Source organism: Schistocerca americana, chromosome X (assembly GCF_021461395.2).
Source record: "Schistocerca americana isolate TAMUIC-IGC-003095 chromosome X, iqSchAmer2.1, whole genome shotgun sequence".
Lineage (NCBI taxonomy): Eukaryota > Metazoa > Arthropoda > Insecta > Orthoptera > Acrididae > Schistocerca > Schistocerca americana.
The window spans coordinates 402,366,875-402,393,436 of NC_060130.1; the positions used below are offsets into that span (position 1 = coordinate 402,366,875).

A 26,562-nucleotide genomic window follows, 5' to 3' on the forward strand; every position below is an offset into this window, starting at 1 on the left:
TTTAACAACAGACAGCAAAAGGTCATTATTCACAGTGTTGAGAATGGCTGTGATGTGGGGTGTGAGTGGGGTACGGTCAGGGAGGGGTGCCCCAGGGATCACTGTTGGGGCCACTCCTGTTCCTTATTTATATAAATGATATGCCCTCTAGTATTACAGGTAACTCTAATATATTTCTGTTTGCTGATAACACTAGCTTGGTAGTAAGGGATGTTGAGTGCAACATTGGCTTGGTTTCAAATAGTGCAGTTTGTGACCTAAGTTCATGGCTTGTAGAAAATAAACTAACGCTAAATCACAGTTAGACTTAGTTTTTGCAGTTTCTAACACACAATTCAACAAATTTCACAGAATGGGCATATGATTAGTGAAACTGAACAGTTCAAATTTCTAGGTGTTCAGATAGATAGGATGATTCATCCTAACCCACAACTTCTTCACTTTTTAAGGCGAGACATACCAACAATTAAAGGGAACAGCCACGGGTATGAGGATGGCCCCCTCATACGCCAACCTATTTATGGGTCGCTTAGAGGAAGCCTTCTTGGCTATTCAAGCCTGCCAACCCAAAGTTTGGTACAGATTTATTGATGACATCTTCATGATCTGGACTCACAGTGAAGAAGAACTCCAGAATTTCCTCTCCAACCTCAACTCCTTTGGTTCCATCAGATTCCCCTGGTCCTACTCCAAATCATATGCCACTTTCCTTGACGTTGACCTCCATCTGTCCAATGGCCAACTTCACACATCCGTCCACATCAAACCCACCAACAAGCAACAGTACCTCCATTTTGACAGCTGCCACCCATTCCATACCAAACGGTCACTTCCCTACAGCTTAGGTCTTCGTGGCAAACGAATCTTCTCCAGTCCTGAATCCCTGAACCATTACACCAATAACCTGAAAACAGCTTTCGCATCCCGCAACTACCCTCCTGACCTGGTACAGAAGCAAATAGCTAGAGTCACTTCCTCATCCCCTCAAACCCAGAACCTCCCACAGAATAACCCCAAAAGTGCCCCACTTGTGACAGGATACTTTCCGGGACTGGATCAGACTCTGAATGTGGCTCTCCAGCAGGGATACGACTTCCTCAAATCCTGCCCTGAAATGAGATCCATTCTTCATGAAATCCTCCCCACTCCACCAAGAGTTTCTTTCCGCCGTCCACCTAACCTTCGTAACCTCTTGGTTCATCCCTATGAAACCTCCAAACCACCTTCCCTACCCTCTGGCTCCTACCCTTGTAACCGCCCCTGGTGCAAGACCTGTCCCATGCACCCTCCCACCACCACCTACTCCAGTCCTGTAACCCGGAAGGTGTACACGATCAAAGGCGGAGCCCCGTGTGAAAGCACCCACATGATTTACCAACTGACATGCCTACACTGTGAAGCCTTCTACGTGGGAATGACCAGCAACAAACTGTCCATTCGCATGAATGGACACAGGCAGACAGTGTTTGTTGGTAATGAGGACCAGCCTGTGCTAAACATGCCTTGGTGCACGGCCAGCACATCTTGGCACAGTGTTACACCGTTCGGGTTATCTGGATACTTCCCACTGACACCACCAACCTATCATAACTCTGGAGATGGGAACTTGCCCTTCAATATATTCTCTCTTCCTGTTACCCACCAGGCCTCAGCCTCAGTTGCCGCCGCTCGTACCTCACCTGTCATTCAACATCTTTGCCTCTGTACTTCCGCCTTGACTGACATCTCTGCCCAACTTCTTTGCATTTACATATGTCTGCCTGTGTCTGTATATGTGCGGATGGATATATGTGTGTGTGTGTGTGTGTGTGTGTGTGTGTGTGTGTGTGTGTGTGTGTGTGTGTGTATACCCGTCCTTTTCTCCCCCTAAGGTAAGTCTTTCCGCTCCCGGGATTGGAATGACTCCTTACCCTTTCCCTTAAAACCCACATCCTTTCGTCTTTCCCTCTCCTTCCCTCTTTCCTGATGAAGCAACCTTGGGTTGCGAAAGCTTGAAATTTGTGTGTGTGTTTGTGTGTTTTTTATTGTCTCTATCAACATACCAACGCTTTCGTTTGGTAAGTTACAGCATCTTTGTTTTCTTTACTGTCATTTATTGTTAACAATATTAGCTTATTCCCAAGAATAAGCAGCTTTCACTTAGTTAATACTCGGCAGAAATCAAACCAGCATTTGGATCAGATTTCCTTAACTCTTGTGCAGAAAGGTGTGCAGTATACTGCTGCATCCGTTTACAATAAGCTACCACTCAAATTCAAAAATCTTAGCAGTGATCCACTGAAACTGAAGAGTTTCCTCATGAGTCACTCCTTCTATTCTGTCGAGGAGTTTCTTGAAAAATTAAGATGATTCTTGTTGTATTGTTGATTTCATTTACCTAAACATATGTGCTGACTTTTTTCGGGTTCATAAACATTTATTTTTATCTGTTATTACTTTTATGTTGTAATTTCATGTACTGACACGTTTCTTGACCTTGGAGATTTGCTCCTCAATTTGGTCCTACGGAACTTGATGTGTAAACAAATAATAATAAATAACTTGGTGCCCTTCTATGGTACCAAGCAACTAGAAAAAAGCGCAGGTCATTCCCGTTTTCAAGAAGCAATATAGGATAGACGCACAATGTTACAGACCTCTGTCATTGACATCAGTGTGTTGCAGAATTTTGGAAAATTTTTTATGCTCAAGAATTATGACTTTCTTGAGCACAACAATCTCCTTTATAAAAATCAACATGAGCTCAGCAAACAGAGAACTTTTAAACTGAGCTTGCTCTGTTCCTCCATGAAATCCACAGCGCTGTAGCCAATGGTGCTCAGATCGATGCCATATTCCTTGACTTTAGACAAACATTTACACTGTCCCGCACTGCTGTTTAATGAAAAATATATGAGCTTACCAAGTATCAGACCAGATTTGCAACTAGATTCAGGACTTCCTTGCAGATGAAACTTAACACATCACTCTAATTGGAACAAAGTTGACAGATGTAAATGTAATTCCTGGAGTATCCCAAGGAAGTGTGATAGGACACTTACTGTTTACAATGTACATAAATGATCTAGTAGAAAGCCTTGGAAGCTCTTTAAGACTGTTTGCAGATGATGCAGTTGTCTATACGAAAATATCAATAGTAGAAGACAGTATCATTGTGTATAGTGACCTACAGAGGATTTATGAATGGTGCAGGATGTGGCAGTTGACCCATAACATAAATAAATGTAACATATTGCACACAAATAGGAAAAGAAATCTGCTTCTGTAGGCTTGTACTATTGATGACAAATTACTGGAAGCAATATCAACCATAAAGTATCTAGGAGTATACGTATGTTTTTGGATAGGGTCCACCTTTAGCAAAACACAATTTTGTTTTTTAACCCAAACATGTTTCACCGCAGTTGCAGCATCTTCAGTGGACTTTTGTTTCTCATTTGTTAAAGATAAAGAGTGTTCTTTGCTGTCTGTATACATGTAGCTATTAGTTTTTAAATCATAATTACAGATATGTGAAAAAACACACAAATTACGAATTCATACCTTTTTACCACATGGTGTGGTTTTTCTGATATGTTGTGTTTCTACAGTGACCGTTTTGTTCCATAGTTTGTTATCCGCAACCACTTATACCTTTAAAGTAGATAAATTGTTTAAGCCAAAATTACGATTTGAAAACTTGTTATGTAAGTGAAACATTATGTAAATAGACACACACACACACACACACACACACACACACACACACACACACACACACACACACACACACACGGGGGGGGGGGGGGGGGGGGGGGGGGAGAGAGAGGAGAGAGAGAGAGAGAGAATTAAATAGTTTCAGGCATAGAAATAACAAGTTTTCAAATGACAAACTGTGGAACAAAATGGTCACTGTAGAAACACAACACATCAGAAAAACCACACCATGTGGTAAAAAGGTATGAATTCGTAATTTATGTGTTTTTCCAAATATCTGTAATTACAATTTAAAAACTAATAGCTACCTGTATACAAACAGCAAAGAACACTCTTTGTCTTTAACAGATAAAAAATAAAAGCCCACTGAAGATGCTGCAACTGCAGTGAAACATGTTTGGGTTAAAAAACAAAAAAATGTGTTTTGCTAAAGATGGACCCTATCCAAAACCATACTTACTGTTAGAGCAAACACAGAAGAAAAGAGCTCCAACCCCAAGATGATTATTTCGACGCCCTGCCTGGCATTTCCAAGCAAGCTCTACAACAAATTCTGGAACACTATAGCAAAGTTATATCAAACTATTTTAAATATAAAATTCAATAGAATTTGTCTTTCAAATAATGTAATACCTAACTATATACACGTAAATGTAAACAGTATGTCACCTGCAGCTCGTCATGCCAAACACAAAGCTGAAATTGAGTGGCTGAAGCAAGAAATTAGAAAACTACATACAAAAAAGCAGGAACTTAATATTGAACTATTCAAAATTCACCTGGAACTAGGAAATCACATTAAAATCTCTGAAATATTTAATGATATCATGAATACAGTCAAACAAAACACAGAAACACAAATAAATTCAGAACAACCACCAGGAACACCTTCAACTGTTCCACTGTCAGCCACCTTGTTTTTACACATTCAATTGTTCCACTGCCCATTGTGTTTGTTTCTATATCCAGAGCAATCTTAAGTGGAATGACCGCACAAAGAAATAGTAGGAAAAGTAGATGCCAAACTGAGATTGATAGGAAGAATCTTAAGGAAATGTAACTCATCCATGAAAGAAATGGGTTACAAGGCACTTGTTCAACAAATTTTTCAGTGCTGTTCGTCAGTGTGGGACCCTTACCCAATAGGACTGATGCAAGAGAGAGACAAGATCAAATGAAGAGAACAGCATTCTACCACCGGATCGTTTAGTCAGTGCTAGAGTATTACAAAGATGTGGAAAAAAAACTTCAGTGGAAGACCCTACAAGAGAGGTTTCGTACATTATGCAGAGGTTTAGCAGAGGAATTTTGAGAGAGTACGTTCTGGGAAGAGTTGGACAACATATTACCTCCTGCCACGTACATCTCGCAAAATGACCATAATGAGAAAATTTGAGAAATTAAAGCTAATACACACAATCAGTCTTCTAATGCACCATTCAAGTGTGGAACTGGGATAGGGGGATCAGTTAGTGGTACCAAAACTAACCTCCGCCACACAACATGAGATGGTTTGCAGAGTACTGATGTACATGTAGATGTAGCTGTAGATTGTAAAAAATCTTAGAGAGACTAACGAGGTTGTTGCGTCAGGACACTCCCTCAAAGTGCTGTACAAAAATTTGTGTGCTTGCTGCAGTCTTTATGCAGAATGTAGCCTGGTACACATTAGAGAAGTAAGAATAGTAGTTAATTTAATTTAGGTTTCCTTTGCATAATTTTGAAATTCAATTTCAAGCTGTTCACTGCTTCACCAAGTATTTTTAATAGTACGTAATTGTTAAAACTGTACCATCTGAAAATTGTTTGTACCAGCATTGTCTGTTTGAAACTGAGTTATTGATGTATATTTTTATTAATACTGCTATATTTTTCAGAGTAACTAATTCCCAAAATGAATTGTTTTGTTACTTTTTAAATGTTATATTGCAGTGTAGCCCATTCAATGGGGACCAAAAAAACTCGATTAGGGGGAAAAGTCGTGTAGTTGCAAATTTTTGCACAGTGGTAGGAGGGAGTGTCAGGACACTCCCTCATAGCACTGTGCAAAAATTTGCAACTACACAATTTTTCTTCCTAATTTTCCTTCATTGACTGGACTAGTGGGGATTATTTTATGTTTGTGATTATAAAAATAATTTTACACTCAAAAACTGAAATTGCTGAAATGATAAACAATAATTTTGGAAATGATAAGGTGTGTATTGTGTGTCAAGCCAAGGGCGTTGTTTTACTGTCTCCTTTGTCCATCCTTTTTCAACTAAGTAGTGCCCTATTTCTAATTACCTTGATGCCTGCATTGTGAGATAAATGTTGCTTATTTTTGTAAGTATTCTTTGAATTGAAATCAATTTCACTTATCAAGTACTTGGTTGGTTGGTTGATCCGGGAGAGGGGGCCAAACAGCGAGGTCATTGGTCCTCGATATCAAGTAGTGTTTCTGACATTTTGTTTTCACAAAGAGTTGTTTGGGCAGAAGAAAAGTGAATGTGTTTTTAATTTTTTTCCAGTTCCAGTGTTATGGTCAATGATGAACTGGTACATATTTTGTATTCACCACACAATGATGGACTATTGCTGCTGGCTGTGCCTGATAGTAGGTCAGTATACATTTTGGTAGTATTTGAACTGTATAAACTGAAACCATAAACTTCTCACCTCTGACTTGTCAAGGCTTTGTAAATGAAATTGTCTGTCTGTTTTCTCACTATAAATGTGTAACCAGTTACTATAATCTCTGTCCGCCATTGAGGACTTCAACATAAACTACTGGATCTTGAAAAAAGTAGATAATTCTTTATAAAATAAGTAAATATTCTTGCAACTTCATTTAAGCTCTGGACTAAAAAGGTCAAGGGATGGAGAAGTGAAATGCTTGTTAGTATGCAACTTCTACAAATCCCATCCCACTCCTAAATTACTAAACTTATCCAAATACGCAAGGCTCTGCTTATATGGACTATTGTTTCTGTAGCTCCTTATTCATTCAGTAGTAGAGTAAATAAAGGTGCCAAGCATTTGGGTGGATCATCCTGGAATTCTAACATCTTATAATGAAAGCTCGAGTTTTGATGTGTGAAATACTTAGGGAGTACTGATTACTTTGCACATCGTGCTGTGATCTTCAACAACCTTAATTCCATTTACCAAGACTACATGAAGATGAATATTTTTATAATATGTGGAAGAATAAAGGAGTATGCAAAATGCAGAATATAATGTAAAAGAAAACAAAAAACAACTGATTTATATTTCAATTGTAATTTCATTTCATACAAAATATACAAACCGTAGGTTGTCAGGCCTCATGGTCTAGTGGTAAAGTACATGCCAGGAAAGAGAAAGGTTGTGTGATTTAATCCTGATCAGATTAGGGAATCTGCTGTCTGCCTGCAACATAGCCTTCACGTCTCAGTGATGTTAAGATTTTCTAAGAACAACAACTGGTTCAGATTCCATGTGAAACTGTAGTTTGCCTGCCTCTGCTAGGGTTGCTGTGATAGATTAGGCAAACACAAGTTGCCAGAGTGGCATCCAGTCAAAAGATAGGTTCTTGAGCCACATGGAATTATTATTATAAATCTAGATCTATTTATAGTAGAGTATGTTGCTATACTCCAAAATTAGTTCATGCTTTTAAATGTCAGTATGCCAAGCTATCTGTATTATACACTCCTTGTAAAATATAAACTCCCGCCAGAATTGTCACAATTAATAAAGTATTCTGGGCTATTATGCTGGGGTTGAAGGGATTTCACTTTAAAACCTGACGTTTCATCCCCATCTGTGGAGGGCATTTTCAAGGGGGATCATAACTTTGTTGAACGTTCGATTCACACCCTGCCTCGCTACTGACTACAGCAAAATTCTGCTTCTGCGATCTCCCGTGCAGTGGCGTGACATCACGTTTTGAATTCTCAAGCGCAATTGGCCGTTGTCGACTACCATAGTCTGCTGTTACTATCATCCCATAGTGAAAGACTGCTACACATCTTCTTCAGCACCAGAATCCAAATTTCATTCAATTTCACGCTCTCTTCCTTCCTATTGAAATTCCTGGGGTGTTTCACAATCTGCATGGCCTCTCTGTATAGTCTGTCATGGTATCTGCTTGTGGCTGCCAGTACTTGAGTCTTATCAAAATGAATGTGGTGATCTCCTGGCTGTAAAGCGTGTTCCACGGCAGCTGATCTGTCAATCTCCCCAAATCTGCAATTATCCTTGTGGTCTTCGAGTGATTGTGGCTGATTATTAGAGTAAGATTAATGACTTATTAGATCCGCAAACATATAAGAAACTAAATAAATACCCCACTGACAAAGTTCTTAGAACTGTTACACAGTTGGTAAAGAAGTCCTCTATTGAGCAGAGCATTCGGTAAAGTGCGCTGGCACCAAGACCTTATGAACTGCCAAAGGTGCACAAAGAACATGATCCTCTAAGGCCTATAGTGAGTGCTTTTGGTTCGCCCATCTATTCGATTGCCAAGTTCTTGACAACATTATTACGACCATATATGGGCTAGTCGGATTTGTATATCAAGAATTCGGCACATTTTATCGGTAAATAAAACGGCAGAGTGGTACATCCAGCGGACATATTAATTAGTTTTGATGTGGTGTCGCTATTTTCAATGGTTCCATTCAATAAAGTGTTGCAACAGCCAAGTCGGATTTTTCCTTCCGATGTCACAGAATTGTTCAAATATTGCCTCACAACCATATATTTCAAATGTAATGAAGAGTTCTATGAACAGATGGATGGTGGTGCTGTGGGGATCCCCTTCAATCCAGTTATAGTGAACTTCTTTATGGAAAAATTTGCGGAGTAGGCATTGGAAACTGTTAACAAGCAACCGAATATTTGGTTCCGTAATGTGGATGATATGTTTGTTTTGTGACAGCATGGCAGGGAGAAACTGGATCGTTTCCACAAACATCTGAACGGGATCAATCTGAAAATTCAGTTTACCAAGGAGGAGGAGGCAGGTGGAAGATTAAATTTTCTTGATGTGCTAGTTTTCAAAAAAGAAGACGGTAACTTGGGCCACATGGTTTACTGAAAACCCATGCACACTGACCATTACTTGCACTAGGGTTCAAACCACCACCCACAACAAAAGCGAGGCATAGTAACAACATTGGCAGATAGAGCAAGGAAAATCTGTGAACCAGAGCTGCTTGATGCAGAATTAAAACATCTCAACAATGCATTACTGAAGGATGATTATTTGTTCGCTGAGATAAAAAGAGCATTAAGTCCACCACATAGGAATCATAGTGATCGTCAAGCGCTGGTGAAATGGGTAGTTTTCGTGCCATTCATTAAGGACGTGACTGACCACATTAGAAAAATCTTGAAAAAGCAGGACATCGTGGTAATTTACACACTCGCACGGAAGATACAAGATCATCAAAAATTGCCCAAGGATGCTTGCCAACCACTGGAAAAAGCTGGAAGTTATAGGATTCCGTGTAGTTGTGGGGAGGTGTATGTAGGTACTACAAAAAGATCTGTCGAAAAACAATTTGAAGAGCACAAGGGTAATTGCAGAAGAGGTGAGATTGACAGATCAGCTGTTGCACAACATGTTTTACAGCCAGAAGACCATAACATTCGTTTTGATAGGACTCAAGTACTGGTAGTCACAATTGGATACCTTGAAAGACTATACAGAGAGACCATACAGGCTGTGAAACACCCCAGGAATTTTAATAGGAAGGAGGAGGGCATGAAATTGAATGAAATTTGGATTCTGGTGCCGAAGAAGATGTGCACCAGTCTTCCACCATGGGATGATGAGTAGAATTTTGCTGTAGTCAGTAGTGAGCCAGGGTGTGAATCGGATGTTCAACAAAGCTACGATCCCCCTTGAAAATGTCTTCCACAGATGGAGACAAAACTTTGGGTTTTAAAGTGAAATCCCTTCAACCATGGCATAATAGCCCAGAATAATTTATTAATTATTATTATACTCTCCACATAATAAAACAACACTGTCTCCATTCCCCCTGTTCCTCCACTGTCTAACTCACACCTCCTCCCTCTCTTTTTTCCTATGTTGTACTAGATGTAATTAAAAGGTTGATTTTGTGTTCCTAATACCAACTTGACCTTATGTCTTTGCTACTGGGAAGCTTTGGCCAGTATGTGACACACTGCCAGTGGAACCCAGTAACCATTATACATCAGCATCACTTATTCCAGTGTGCAGATGTAATAATCTCTGTTAGAACAGTTGTTCTGTTGGGTCACCATACCTGGTTTGCTGTGTATATATTTGAACTGCAGTTATACGATAATTGCTGTATTAATGTATTATATATTAATGATAATATTCTTGAACCTTCACAATGTTTTAAAGTACAATAGTAAACAAATTACTGCAATTGCACCTGTTAGCTGCTGCAGATACAGGTAGTTCTGTGAATGGTTCATTTTAGATTATTGTGTAGTACACTGTATTTTCCACAACAGTATAATGTGATGGGTTTTCTTGGCTGGTTCCCCATTACCTTCCCCTGTTGGTTGGAACTACAAAAGAAAATGCAGAAGACTAACTAGATTTGGTTAGGATCAGTGGTAACGTCATGGTTCATCCTGAATAAGGGAGGGGTAGGACAAACCTGGAACTCATGTAGGCAGGGTTGCTAAATCCCTGGAATAGGACTATCCTTTACAGTTCCAAGTTCTTCTGAACCTTGTATATGTTATTGGACAGGGTTGCATTCTATCACCAGTTCTATTTAATCTCTATGGAGAATATACTATATGATCTAAAGTATCTGGACACCTGGCTGAAAATGACTTACAAGTTCGTGGTGCCCTCCATCAGTAATGCTGGAATTCAATATGGTGTTGGCCAACCCTTAGCCTTGATGATAGCTTCCACTCTCTCAGGCATACATTCAGTCAGGTGCTGGAAGGTTTCTTGGGGAATGGCAGCCCATTCTTCACAGAGTGCTGCATTGAGGAGAGGTATCAATGTCGGTCGGTGAGGCCTGGCACGAAGTCGACATTTCAAAACATCCCAAAGGTGTTCTATAGGATTCAGGTCAGGACTCTGTGCAGGGCGGTCCATTACACAGATGTTATTGTCATGTAACCACTCCACCACAGGCCGTGCATTATGAACAGGTGCTCAATCATGTTGAAAGATGCAATGGCCATCCCTGAATTGCTTTTCAACAGTGGGAAGCAAAAAGATGCTTTAAACATCAATGTAGGCCTGTGCTGTGATAGGGCCATGCAAAATGACAAGGGATGCAAGCCCCCTCCATGAAAAAAATGACTACACCATAACACCACCGCCCCCCGAAATTTACTGTTGGCACTATACACGCTGGCAGATGATGTTCACCGGGCATTCCCCATACCCACACCCTGTCATCAGATCGCCACATTGTGTACGACGATTTGTCCCTCCACACAACATTTTTCCACTGTTTAATCATCCAATGTTTACGCTCCTTACACCAAGCAAGGCGTAGTTTGGCATTTACCGGCGTGATGTGTGGCTTATGAGCAGCAGCTCAACTATGAAATCCAAGTTTTTTCACCTCCCACCTAACATTAATAGTACTTGCAGTGGATCCTGATGCAATTTGGAATTTCTATGTGATGGTCTGGATAGATGTCTGCAAATTACACATTATGACCCAACTGTTGGCGGTCTCTGTCAGTCAACAGATGAAGTCAGCCTGTATGCTTTTGTGCTGTATGTGTCCCTTCACGTTTCTACTTCACTATCACATTGGAAACAGTAGACCTAGGGATGTTTAGGAGTGTGGAAATATCGCGTACAGATGTATGACACAAATGACACCTAATCACCTGACCATGTTCGAAATCCGTGAATTCCGCGGAGCACCCCATTCTGCTTTCTCACAATGTCTAATGACTACTGAGGTCGCTGATATGGAGTACCTGGGAGTAGGTGTTAGTACAATGCACCTGATATGAAAAAAGTGTATGTTTTTGGGGGTGTCTGGGTAGTTTTGATCACATAATGAATGTTGTGAGAAAAAGTCTTCATGACTGGACTGGTGGGATCCATATTGGAGAACAAAGAACCAGTAATTTAAGATTTTCTAATGACACCATGCTGTGCACTGAATCACAGTTGGAAATGAACAAACTACTACATAGAGTTAACAGAGAAAGTGAGGAACTTCAGTTGTCAGGGAAAAAGAGAAAGACCAAGATCATGTCAATTGATGGAAGTGAGTCACTGCCAGTTACTGATGTACTATCAGGGGGGACCACAAGAGAGTTGGTGCTTTTGAGATGTAGGGCATACAGGTGGTTGCTGAGTATGTCACGGATGTACAAATGAACCAAAAAATCAGTGCTTCAAGAACTCAGACTGGGGAAGAGGTTGTACAATACTTGTTTTCAAAGAACCCTGCAGTTCTATATAATAGAGGGAAACATTCCATGCGGGAAAAATGTATTTAAAAACAAAGATGATGTGACTTACCATACGAAAGCGCTGGCAGGTCGATAGAAACACAAGCGCTGGCAGGTCGATAGAAACACAAACAGACACATACATACACACAAAATTCAAGCTTTCGCAACAAACTGTTGCCTCATCAGGAAAGAGGGAAGGAGAGGGAAAGACGAAAGGAAGTGGGTTTTAAGGGAGAGGGTAAGCAGTCATTCCAATCCCGGGAGCGGAAAGACTTACCTTAGGGGGAAAAAAGGACGGGTATACACTCGCACACACACACATATCCATCCACACATATACAGTCACAAGCAGACATATTTAAATATGTCATCTTTAAATATGTCTGCTTGTGTCTGTATATGTGTGGATGGATATGTGTGTGTGTGCGAGTGTATACCCGTCCTTTTTTCCCCCTAAGGTAAGTCTTTCCGCTCCCGGGATTGGAATGACTGCTTACCCTCTCCCTTAAAACCCACTTCCTTTCGTCTTTCCCTCTCCTTCCCTCTTTCCTGATGAGGCAACAGTTTGTTGCGAAAGCTTGAATTTTGTGTGTTTCTATCGACCTGCCAGCGCTTTTGTGTGGTAAGTCACATCATCTTTGTTTTTAAACCCTGCAGTTCTGTCCCACTGTGTGATGACAGATGGATAACTTGGAAAAAGTTGTTATCCAAGGCAAAGTCAATGGGAAAAGATTACAAGGGAGACCATCAAGACAATGGATGGGCCAAATAAAGGACAAGACAAGCCAAACATGTGGCCATTTACTCCAAACTGCAGAAGACCAGGAAAAATGGATACAGAATGTGATGGATTACCAAGAGCGAGTTGTTGATAATATTATGATGGAACTCATTGCCATAAATTATGTAAGTGATTGTTTATTCACATATAACTGTATTTTTAATTTTATAAAAATGTCTTTTGCTATTCCAATGTGTATTTTAGGATGTTTGAAAATGACTTCATAACTGAAACATCACAATACTGAAGAATAACAGAATATCACAGATTCAGCCAGGTACAGAATAGTATTCTACATCTACATCTACATTGATATTCCGCAAGCCACCCAACGGTGTGTGGCGGAGGGCACTTTACGTGCCACTGTCATTACCTCCCTTTCCTGTTCCAGTCGCGTATGGTTCGCAGGAAGAACGACTGTCTGAAAGCCTCCGTGCGCGCTCTAATCTCTCTAATTTTACATTCGTGATCTCCTCGGGAAGTATAAGTAGGGGGAAGCAATATATTCGATACCTCATCCAGAAACGCACCCTCTCGAAACCTGGCGAGCAAGCTACACCGCGATGCAGAGCGCCTCTCTTGCAGAGTCTGCCACTTGAGTTTATTAAACATCTCCGTAACGCTATCACGGTTACCAAATAACCCAGTGACGAAACGCGCCGCTCTTCTTTGGATCTTCTCTATCTCCTCCGTCAACCCGACCTGGTACGGATCCCACACTGATGAGCAATACTCAAGTATAGGTCGAACGAGTGTTTTGTAAGCCACCTCCTTTGTTGACGGACTACATTTTCTAAGCACTCTCCCAATGAATCTCAACCTGGTACCCGCCTTACCAACAATTAGTTTTATATGATCATTCCACTTCAAATCGTTCCGTACGCATACTCCCAGATATTTTGCAGAAGTAACTGCTACCAGTGTTTGTTCCGCTATCATATAATCATACAATAAAGGATCCTTCTTTCTATGTATTCGCAATACATTACATTTGTCTATGTTAAGGGTCAGTTGCCACTCACTGCACCAAGTGCCTATCCGCTGCAGATCTTCCTGTATTTCGCTACAATTTTCTAATGCAGCAACTTCTCTGTATACTACAGCATCATCCGCGAAAAGCCGCATGGAACTTCCGACACTATCTACTAAGTCATTTATATATATTGTGAAAAGCAATGGTCCCATAACACTCCCCTGTGGCACGCCAGAGGTTACTTTAACGTCTGTAGACGTCTCTCCATTGATAACAACATGCTGTGTTCTGTTTGCTAAAAACTCTTCAATCCAGCCACACAGCTGGTCTGATATTCCGTAGGCTCTTACTTTGTTTATCAGGCGACAGTGCGGAACTGTATCGAACGCCTTCCGGAAGTCAAGAAAAATAGCATCTACCTGGGAGCCTGTATCTAATATTTTCTGGGTCTCATGAACAAATAAGGCGAGTTGGGTCTCACACGATCGCTGTTTCCGGAATCCATGTTGATTCCTACATAGTAGATTCTGGGTTTCCAGAAATGACATGATACGTGAGCAAAAAACATGTTCTAAAATTCTACAAGAGATCGACGTAAGAGATATAGGTCTATAGTTTTGCGCATCTGCTCGACGACCCTTCTTGAAGACTGGGACTATCTGTGCTCTTTTCCAATCATTTGGAACCCTCCGTTCCTCTAGAGACTTGCGGTACACGGCTGTTAGAAGGGGGGCAAGTTCTTTCGCGTACTCTGTGTAGAATCGAATTGGTATCCCGTCAGGTCCAGTGGACTTTCCTCTATTGAGTGATTCCAGTTGCTTTTCTATTCCTTGGACACTTATTTCGATGTCAGCCATTTTTTCGTTTGTGCGAGGTTTTAGAGAAGGAACTGCAGTTACTTCCCCCTTAAAAAATTTTTGAGTCCATTAATTGTATTTCACTTATGCTAAAATAAAATTTTTGATGTAAGGCAAGTAAAACACACACACACACACACACACACACACACACACACACACACACACACACACACACACACACACACACACAATGAAAAGATGCAAAGAAGCATTAGAAACTTAGAAATTAAATTTTTTCCAGCACTCTGAAATTGTTGCACCCATTATAATTCCAAAAAAGCAGCTAAATACATCACTGTCCAATTTTTAGGCAGCATCTCTTACAAAGTTGCTGAAATAATGTGCTGAATGAAATTAAAAATAAGTTTTCAATCGGCAATAAACTAAAACAGAATGTTGTGCTCGGTACAGTAACAGAAAACCAATGAAATAATCATCTGTGTATAAACTTATGTGCAGGAGTTTCCTCTAATTTTTAATAAAGTGGACTAGCAGAAAATTGGATTCAGAGAGCACCTATTTGTATTAAGGTTGCACAATCTGACTAAACAATCATGTGTTTCAAATCTCAGAAACAAATGCCACTGTGAGCAACACAGGACAAAATGTGAAATTCTGCTTTCTTCAGGCAGAGGAAAAATGATTCTATTAGGAAAAGTACTAAAGATAAGAGAGAATTTCTCAACATGACATAGAGGTGTCACTGCTATCATAAAATTTTCGTTATGTTTTATTGTTGATCGTTCTCTCTACAGGGAGCCAAATGGCACAATTTCATCCAGTTCTCCTTCACTATCATCGGAATCGGCACCAAAACCGTTGTCGTCATTGTCATCATCATCATCATTAAGAGGAATCATTAGTCGTTCATTTTCATTTATAATGCCATCTATAGTCTGTGCTTTTCTGAGTTTAGCAACATGGCCTACTTTCTTCCTCCATGAGGTAGCGTCTACAGTAGCAAGACCTTCATGTAGCAGTTTTTCCACTTCTGTTATAGTAAAAGTCTTGTTGTTACTTCTAATGTATGCCTTGACTTTACTCCAAACCAATTCAGTTGGATTAAAATGGCAGTGATAAGGCAGTAACCTAATTACCAAGTGACCCTGTTCACTTGCAATTTCATCTACAATGTATTTAGGTGTCACAGGCTTATTTTGTTTTATGAGCGAGTATAACAAGAGCTTTGTCGTGTTCATGTCCACAGCAATGTCTGTTGCCTGCCACCACTACACCATAGTTTCTTTACGGTCACTAGTGGTGGGAGTTTTATGTAAAATCACGGAATGGGAATGGTACGGTGCATTGTCCATCACAACCACTGTCGGAACAATAAACTTGATCAATAAATTTTTAAACCACTGTAGAAACTGTGGATGGTCCATATCCTCATGAGAGTCACTGGTTTTTCTTGATCTAAAAACTAAAAATTCTTCATCTGAAAGATGTTGTGTTCAGTGTTCCAACTGCAAACTTAGCTGCATTGAAGACACATTCTGAATGAGACCCAGGAAACACTTCAATCAATTGTGAAACATGCTGTTTCTTGATTTCAACTTGTTGCAGAAAATGGTGGACAGCATATTGAACATGTCTTGCACCACTCACATGGAAATTAATAATCTGATTTGATTTTGAATGATGCTTTTTATGCAAATTTTAGGCTCCAGACAATTAAAAACTGATGTGAGTGATGCTTTTGTATGTGGTTTTTGGCCTCAGGACAATTAAAAACCGATTTTTCCCATCCAATGTGATATGACCTTGCCGTGGTGGATGGGCTTACGCAACTAACAGTACCACACCTGTACATCCATGCACACTGAGTACTACAGTTTGTTTAATGTCAAGGCATTGTTGTATGATTGATTTGTCGTTTGTAGTCAACCACTATTAAATTATGATGCTTACAGCACCATCTATTGCTACATTTTGTAACTATTTATTTTTCTTCTGCCATATGTTTTCCCCCTTCTCCAATAATATTCCATTGCAATGTGACATCATTAAGACCAGTGGTGTTATTTCTACAGTGGTTTGAAAGTTTAACTTTAATTATAATCACCCTGTATATGGCTGACGTGGCCCAAATTTTCAACTGACCCCATTGATTTAAATCAATGCCCGCTTGCAGCCAAAGTCTATAATTCCTTTGTGTCTTATATTGCAACCTCTCACTCACCCTGTGGTAAGTATGGTTTCCGCACGATGGGTACACTGGAAAGCCTCATCATGATTCAATATTGCTTGGAGTTTAATTAAAGATTTTGATACTAGTGCATTTTACACATTTCAGTACCTTAAACAGATGCTCCAAGTCACACTCTAGCTCATACTTCTTTCTTGTGTTATGTTTCTGGTGTCTTTCATTTGTTACATAACATAAAGGAGTGATGATTATGAACACCATAATTAAAAATATATATTGTGAGGTAGTAGTCTGTATCTCTAGTGCTTTAAATAACTACAACTGAAGGTTGTTGCGTCCAAGCAGAATGGTGCAGTGGTTAGCACAGTGCACTCGCATTTGGGAGAATGATGGTTCAGTCACCATCTGGCCAGCCAATTTTAGATTTTCCATGATTTCCCTAAATCACTTATGACAAATGCTGTTATGGTACTTTTGAAAGAGCATGGCCAATTTCCTTCCCCATCCTTTCCTGTTCCGAGGTTGTGCTACATTTCTGCTGACCTTGTTGTCAATCTCTGCTGACCTTGTTATCGATGGAATGCTAAACTCTGACCTCCCTTTCTTCTTCTGGAAGGTTATAGTTACTCTCCACACATAACTCTAATATTTTTATTTCCCCAAAGATAAAGACTCTTTTCAGTGCCAGTGACTTTTCCCAGTAGATGATTCCACAAGGAACCGAAATATGCAGACTGTGATTATCTTTGATACTGGAAACTAGCCTCATGCCAGAGGTTGCAGAGCATAGCCTTTTCAGAATTTGGAGAGTGTGATAATTTCATTTAAATCTGACATCAATATGGACACCTAAGAGTTTAAGCTGTCATTCTACGTGTAATACGTCTGTGAATGTAACTGGAAGAAATCTTAACATGTGGTGTAATGCCAAGTACCATCTATTGGACACTTAAAAGTGGTTCGCAGGGTATGTATGTAGATCTAGAAAGAAGAGTTTTGAGCACTACATCCTCTATATCTGCAGATGTTCATGTGCAATAACAATCTCCTGTAGGCTTTAATTGTCAGAATGGAACTGAATGTACTTGGTTTTACAGAGATTTATCACTAGTAAATCAGTCGACTATTATGGGACATCTACATGCAATAGGTGGACAGTGGCTTCCAGATTAGTGGAGATTTTGTTGTGGATCACAAACACACATTAAAATTGCATGCGATGTTGGATGGCAGAGAGAGATCGTTAATCTTAGTGAGAAATAGTAATGGATCAAAAATATATCCTTGTGGAACAATGCAATGCACTAGTCATCTGTCAGACTCATGCCATTCATACCCATTTGATAACAATTAAAACTACTTTCTGCTGTATGTCCTACAGATAATATATTAAATACTTGTGCATTATTATCCAACTTTTTTCTCAAGTAGTATCACCTGTTCAATGATGTTAGACATTTTTGAAAGAGCCATAAATATAACACCAGTAAGCATGATAAAGTGGATTTGGTGTGTAGAAATACTTTTTTTGAGATTCAGACTACACTGCCTGACAAAAAATGCAAAGTCCTCATGGTTGGCATCCAAAAAAACTTACAGTCATCTCAGAATGGCAGTTCCTGTATAGTTTTCAAGTGAATATTATAACATTATTCCTGGTAAATAGTGTCAAGTTCAGGTGACAATGTTGAAGGTGAGATCTGGTGACTGTGGTGGCCAGGGGAAATGCAACATTTCATCCTTGTGCTCACAAAACCAATCCTGGACAGTGCGAGCTGTGTCAGCAGGGGCCTTGTCGTCTTGGAGCACAGCACCACTGTTGAAGAACAAACATGGGATGGACCTGATCAGCCAAAATGGTCACATAATCCTTGGCAGAAATGTGACCTTGCAGAGTACTCGTGGCTGCTGTAATCATCACCAAATGCCTGCCACGTAAAGCTCAGCCAGAAATTGGAAACAGTGTGAAACAAGATTAATCCAACCAAATAACTTTCTTCCATTGCTGCATAGTCTAGGTTTTATGGCTTCAGCACATGTTTTCCTGTTATGGGTGTTTGTGTCACTGATAAGCGATTTGGAATTCCAGCTCATCCTGCAATTCCCTGCATATGGAGCTCTCTTCATGTTGTTTTGGAGCTAACAGGGTCCACGAATGCGACATTCAGTTCTGCAGTGACTTCCAGCTGTCATCCTCTTATTTATTGTCACAATCATCTTCAATGACAGTACATCATGATCGCTCAACACACACATGTCCCACTTTCCCTGTATGCGGTATAAATCTTCAGTATGGCGCCTCTTGCAACACCTCACTTTGGCTACCTTCATTGTGAAACCATCCACCATATGAGCACCAACAGTTTGCCCACATTGTAACGCACTGAGCTCCAACATCTACATCTACATCCATGCTCCGCAAGCCAACTGACGGTGTGTGGCGGAGGGTACCTTGAGTACCTCTATCGGTTCTCCCTTCTATTCCAGTCTCGTACTGTTCGTGGAAAGAAGGATTGTCAGTATGCCTCTGTGTGGACTCTAATATCTCTGATTTTATCCTCATGGGATCTTCGCGAGATATACGTAGCAGGGAGCAATATACTGCTTGACTCATCGGTGAAGGTGTGTTCTCGAAACTTCAACAAAAGCCCGTACCGAGCTACTGAGCGTCTCTCCTGTAGAGTCTTCCACTGGAGTTTATCTATCATCTCCATAACGCTTTCGCAATTACTAAATGATCCTGTAACGAAGCGCGCTGCTCTCTGTTGGATCTTCTCTATCTCTTCTATCAACCCTATCTGGTACGGATCCCACACTGCTGAGCAGTATTCAAGCAGTGGGCAAACAAGCGTACTGTAACCTACTTCCTTTGTTTTCGAATTTCATTTCCTTAGGATTCTTCCAATGAATCTCAGTCTGGTATCTGCTTTACCGACAATCAACTTTATATGATCATTCCATTTCAAATCACTCCTAATGCATACTCCCAGATAATTTGTGGAATTAACTGCTTCCAGTTGATGACCTGCTATATTGTAGCTAAATGATAAGGGATCTTTCTCTCTATGTATTCGCAGCACATTACACTTGTCTACATTGAGATTCAATTGCCATTCCCTGCACCATGGGTCAATTCGCTGCAGATCCTCCTGCATCTCAGTACAATTTTCCATTGTTACAACCTCTCGATATACCACAGCATCATCCGCAAAAAGCCTCAGCGAACTTCTGACGTCATCCACAAGGTCATTTATGTATATTGTGAATAGCAATGGTCCTATGACACTCCCCTGCGGCACAGCTGAAATCACTCTCACTTCAGAAGACTTCTCTCCATTGAGAATGACATGCTGCGTTCTGTTATCTAGGAACTCTTCAATCCAATCACACAATTGGTGTGATAGTCCATATGATCTTACTTTGTTCATTAAATGACTGTGGGGAACTGTATCGAATGCCTTGCAGAAGACACGGAACACGGCATCTACCTGGGAACCCGTGTCTATGGCCCTCTGAGTCTCGTGGACAAATAGCGCGAGCTGGGTTTCACACGATCGTCTTTTTCGAAACCCATGCTGATTCCTACAGAGTAGATTTCTAGTCTCCAGAAAAGTCATTATACTCTAACATAATATGTGTTCCAAAATTCTACAACTGATCGACGTTAGAGATATAGGTCTATAGTTCTGCACATCTGTTCGATGTCCCTTCTTGAAAACGGGGATGACCTGTGCCCTTTTCCAATCCTCTGGAATGCTACGCTCTTCTAGAGACCTACGGTACGCCGCTGCAAGAAGGGAGGCAAGTTCCTTCGCGTACTCTGTGTAAAATCGAACTGGTATCCCATCAGGTCCAGCGGCCTTTCCTCTTTGGAGTGATTTTAATTGTTTCTCTATCCCTCTGTCGTCTATTTCGATATCTACCATTTTGTCATCTGTGCAACAATCTAGAGAAGGAACTACAGTGCAGTCTTCCTCTGTGAAACAGCTTTGGAAAAAGACATTTAGTATTTTGGCCTTTAGTCTGTCATCCTCTGTTTCAGTACCATTATGGTCATAGAGTGTCTGGACATTTTGTTTTGATCCACCTACCACTTTGACATAGGACCAAAATTTCTTAGGATTTTCTGCCAGGTCAGTACATAGAACTATACTTTCGAATTCATTGAACACTTCTCGCATAGCCCTCCTCACACTACATTTTGCTTCACGTAATTTTTGTTTGTCTGCAAGGCTTTGGCTGTGTTTATGTTTGCTGTGAAATTCCCTTTGCTTCCGCAGCAGTTTTCTAACTCGGTTGTTGTACCACGGTGGCTCTTTTCCATCTCTTACGATCTTGCTTGGCACATACTCATCTAATGCATATTGTACGATGGTTTTGAACTTTGTCCACTGATCCTCAACACTATCTGTACTTGAGACAAAACTTTTGTGTTGAGCCATCAGGTACTCTGAAATCTGCTTTTTGTCGCTTTTGCTAAACAGAAAAATCTTCCTACCTTTTTTAATATTTCTATTTACGGCTGAAATCATCGATGCAGTAACCGCTTTATGATTGCTGATTCCCTGTTCTGTGTTAACTGTTTCAAATAGTTCGGGTCTATTTGTCACCAGAAGGTCTAATATGTTATCACCATGAGTCGGTTCTCTGTTTAACTGCTCAAGGTAGTTTTCAGATAAAGCACTTAAAAAAATTTCACTGGATTCTTTGTCCCTGCCAGCCATTATGAACGTTTGAGTCTTCCAGTCTATATCCGGCAAATTAAAATCTCCATCCAGAACTGTAACATGGTGGGGAAATCTACTCAAGATGTTTTCCAAATTATCCTTCAGGTGCTCAGTCACAACAGCTGCTGAGCCAGGGGGCCTACAGAGACATCCAATTACCATGTCTGAGCCTGCTTTAACCGTGACCTTCATCCAAATTATTTCACATTTCGGATCTCCGTCAATTTCCTTCGATACTATTGCACTTCTTATCCCTATAAACACGCCTCCCCCTTCACTGTCCAGCCTGTCTCTGCGGTATACATTCCAATCTGAGTTTAGATTTTCATTACTGTTTACATCTGGTTTCAGCCAACTCTCTGTCCCCAGTACTATGTGGGCATTGTGACCGTTTATTAATGAGAGCAGTTCTGGGACCTTTCTATAGACGCTCCTGCAGTTTACTATTAGCACATTAATATTGTTATTCCCTGTTGCATTTTGCCTACTCCTACCTTGCCGTGTCTCGGGAGGCGTCTTGTCGGGCCTAGGGAGGGAATTCTCTAACCTAAAAAACCCACATGTGCACTCCACACGTACTCTGCTACCCTTGTAGCTGCTTCCTGCGTGTAGTGCACGCCTGACCTATTCAGGGGGACCCTACATTTCTCCACCCGATAGTGGAGGTCGAGAAATTTGCACCCCAGATCTCCGCAGAATTGTCTGAGCCTCAGGTTTAAGCCTTCCACTTGGCTCCAAACCAGAGGACCGCGATCGGTTCTGGGAACGATACTACAAATAGTTAGCTCAGATTACACACCGCGAACGAGGCTTTCCGCCTTCACCAACTCCACCAACCGCCTGTATGAACTGAGGATGACCTTTGAACCCAGACGGCAGGAGTCATTGGTGCCAACATGAACAATTTGCAGTCGGGTGCACCCAGTGCTCTCTATCATCGCTGGTAGGGCCTCCTCCACATCTCGGATGAGACCCCCCCCCCCGGCAAGCAGACAGAGTGTACACTGGCCTTCTTCCCCGACCTTTCCGCTATTTCCCTAAGGGGCTCCATCACCCGCCTAACTTTGGAGCTCCCGATCACTAATAAACCCCTCCCCCCCGTGTGCCTGCTCGGACCTTGCTGAAGGAGCGGCCACATGTCCACTCACAGGCAGAGCGGGCGATGCCACACGGCCAGCCTCCACATTGACCCTCCGCCTCGTGCGCCCTGAACGCCGCTGAACCCGCCACTCCCCTTGGGGAGAGGGTGGCCCAACCGCGCCTGGTACCCGCGAAGATGTCTCAGCATCAGGGACAGTGGGTGAAGCATGTAACACCTGGGGTGTACCATGCAACGCACCAGACTCCCCACTGCCGCCACACTCCGAGGCAGCAGCCTGAAGACGGTTGACCGTGGCCATCAACACGTTCAGCTGTTCGCGAACAGTGGCCAGCTCCTCCTGCGTCCGTACACAGCAGTCACACATCCTATCCATCCTAAGAAATCAATTTACTGTAGAGAGTTAATCAACTTTTAACTAGACTGCTAATTCACTAAAGGCGGCTGATAGTTGACTAAACTGTGGTTACTAGACACTTCTTGTAGAAAACAATGAAAATAGCACTAACTTTCTCTGAACTGTATTCAAAACAAACACTAGCACTACTGGCACTATGACTGACTGAAGGGACTCTCTCTGACTGTGTTCAAAACAAACACGAAATCTATGGAACACTATTACTAGCACTCGACAGTTAAAGCTTCCTAAAAGCAAACACACAGAAGAAGAAGTGACAAGTAAGAAAAATACAGTTAATACTTAAATTAACATAGTTCACTGCACAGCAGACGTGACGCAGACGGCAGTTACGACGACACACAATGTGTTCACAGGTATACAGGACACTGTTATGGCCATGACTGACATTCGCAACATATTGATAAAATTTCACAGGTGCAACCTGCAGGATTTTCTGCATGTTATTGTCATTGATGTATGTTCAGGCACACATTTTCTCAGTATTTCCATATTTTTCGACCCCTATAACTTCGTACATGTACTCACCATCGGCAGGTATGTAACTGATTAGAGCAGCACTTCTCTGTGACTTGTAGAACAGACACCAGAGTGCATTAGTGTTGATCATGTTTACTGTTGATAATTGGCTCGGTTGGGTATATAATGGGTGTGGACAACATCAGCTGTTGAATGATCGCTGTTAATTATGCAGAGATGCATGCTCGTACGAGACAACAGTATAAGCACCTGACCGAATTTAAAAGTGGCAACATTGTGGGTCTCCAATTGGCCACCTGGTTGAATTGTGCAATATCCATATTTAAGTGGCATTCAGACATGACAGTGCTGTAAGGTTCAGACTGCTTGGGAATGTGAGGGCAGGCATTCTGGTGAACCACATCTGACCACTACAGGCAAGAATCACTATATTGTACACCAATCACATTGTAAACACTCATATGTGTGCCCGTTATCCAAGAACAAGTAATGGACTCTCTGCAACATTCTATGTCATCCTGCACCATTGGTCGGAGACTAGCAGCAGCTGGACTATGGAATTGCTGTCCCATGCAAAGGCTGCAGTTGACACCACAGCACAAATGGCTGGAATGGTACCATGATGGGAAGCATGGATTGCTGATGAGTGGAGTTGCAGTGTGATCCGTGTTGAAGTGCAGTTTTGCAGTACTCTGTGTGACCATCATCAGGGAGTATGGGAGCCACCTGGCCAGAGAACCCATGCTTCCTCCAATGTTTTCTAGAGACACAGCAGTGGTACTAATGGCTTTATGGTGTGGGGATCCATCGAGTATGACTTCAGGTTATGGCTGCTGGCTGATAGTGATTGAGGAAACTCTGAGAACACATTGTTACATCACAAAGATCCTGCACCGTCACATTTCCTCTCACATAACAGTAATGTGGTGCCATTTTTGAACAGGACAATGCTCATACAGACATGTCACATGTATCTATGAACCGTCTGCGTGATGTTGAGGTACTCATGTGGCCAGTAAGATCACTAGATATATCCCCGATAATGTGTATGGGACCTGCTAGGACATCAAATCTGTCCCAGTGCCAGTATCTAGGTTATCAAGAACCAATACCAATAGTTATGCACCAGTTTGCCTCAGGAGAGAATACAATGCTCTTCCGACACACTTCCAAACCAAATCAGTGCATGCATTCAGGCCAGAAGCGGTGCAATGTAATAGTAAAAAGTGGGCTCATACTGTCAAGTTTTTTGTAAATTTGACTCAATTTTACACTCAGGCAGTGGAATTTTTGCTGATAATAATGAAGCTATCAAGAAACAAATGTATATCTTAATAACTATACTAAACATTTTAACTGTGCAGAGTTGTTTCATTTTTTTTTTTTTAAATCAATATACAGTTCTTGCATTCTTTGTCACTAAATCCTTATGCCAGTGGTGATCCTTTGCTTATTGTTAGAGTCTTTTGTTTCAGTTCTGTAATCCCGTTTTGGAAAAATGCTTTCAAATATTAGTGTCACTTCATTACTGAACTAATTTTATTTGCAGTTGCTGTTTTCTTCGTTATATTTAGAGCTCCAATTTACTTCCTTGAAACATGAAATAAAGCCATGACTAGTTATAGCCCTAACAATTTCCCGCTAGAGCTCTGCTGATTCTTGTGAACATATATGCTGTTGATTATGAGTCTTTCTCCATACTGGTCAGAGAGTCTGTTTAGAAATTGGCTAACAGATATGTCAGTAATTCTCTTCCTAATTCTCTTCCATTCTATAAACAAATTATTAGTTAGAATGGTTGGGCATGAAGTTATTTTAGTGAGAAAGTTACAAAAGAAACACAGTTATATCTGGACATCAAATTTTGCAAGTCTGGTGTGCCATTCAAAATTAGAAAATGTATATTGAGTCCACAGGCAGTATCACAATTCTTCTGTGCTTAAACTTGTATGACAGGAGAGAGCCTAACTACTCAACTGCACTGACTTACATATTTCTACATTTAAAGCTAGCTGCCATTCACCACACCAATTAGAAATTTGTCTGTCATCTTGTATCCCCCTATTTATTCATGTTTTTCATCTTTAGGCTTTTGACTGTGTGAATCACACCATTCTTTTAAGTAAATTAAAATATTATGGCGTCACTGGTAGTGCTGCAAAGTGGTTTGAGTCATATCTTACTAATAGAAAACAAAGGGTGTCATTACGTAACACTTCAACAATAGGCAATCAGACATCATCTGACTGGGAAGAAATTACATGTGGGTTCCCAAAGGTTCCATACTAGGTCTACTACTTTTTCTTATGTATATTAATGACCTGTCATCTGCAACATTACCAGATGCCAAGTTTTTCTTATTTGCAGATGATACAAACATTGCAATAAATAGTAAATCAAATATAAATTTAGAAAGGGCAGCTAATCAAATTTTTACTGACATTAATAAATGTCATAGCCAATTCACTGTCATTAAACTTTGAAAAGACCCGCTATATGCAGTTCAGAACTTCCAAGAGATTTCCTTCTAGTGTGTGTATAAAATATGATGACATGGAAATAGAAGAAGCTGAGAGTGTAAAATTCTTGGGATTACAACTTGATGATAAATTCAGTTGGGAGTGACATACTAACGAACTGCTTAAGTGCCTAAACAAGTCTGTGTTTGCGGTGCAAATGATGTCAGACATAGGAGATACAAATATAAAAAAAACTGGCATATTTTGCTTATTTTCACTCCATTATGTCATATGGTATCACATTTTGGGGTAACCCCACAACCAAGAAAAAATGTTAAGAGTACAGAAGCATATAATGAGAGTAATGTGTTGTGAAAATCCAAGAACATCATGTCGAAACCTATTCAAAGAATTGGGTATACTAACCACAGCTTCTCAGTATATTTATTCCTTAATGAAGTTTGTTGTAGATAATACATCTCTTTTTCCAACTAACTACTTAGTGCAC

The 26,562-nt window shown here is 40.8% G+C and overlaps 1 protein-coding gene across 2 annotated transcripts in view; it reads left to right on the forward strand.

Annotated features, from left to right (window-relative positions):
- LOC124555474 (protein inturned) overlaps window positions 1-26,562 on the forward strand; it is a 263,483-nt gene that overhangs the window by 63,968 nt on the left and 172,953 nt on the right. For both annotated transcript variants that reach the window (XM_047129398.1, XM_047129399.1), the window contains exon 8: window positions 6,207-6,296. In XM_047129398.1, coding sequence (XP_046985354.1) covers window positions 6,207-6,296 — 90 coding nt within the window. The remainder of the gene's footprint in view (window positions 1-6,206; window positions 6,297-26,562) is intronic.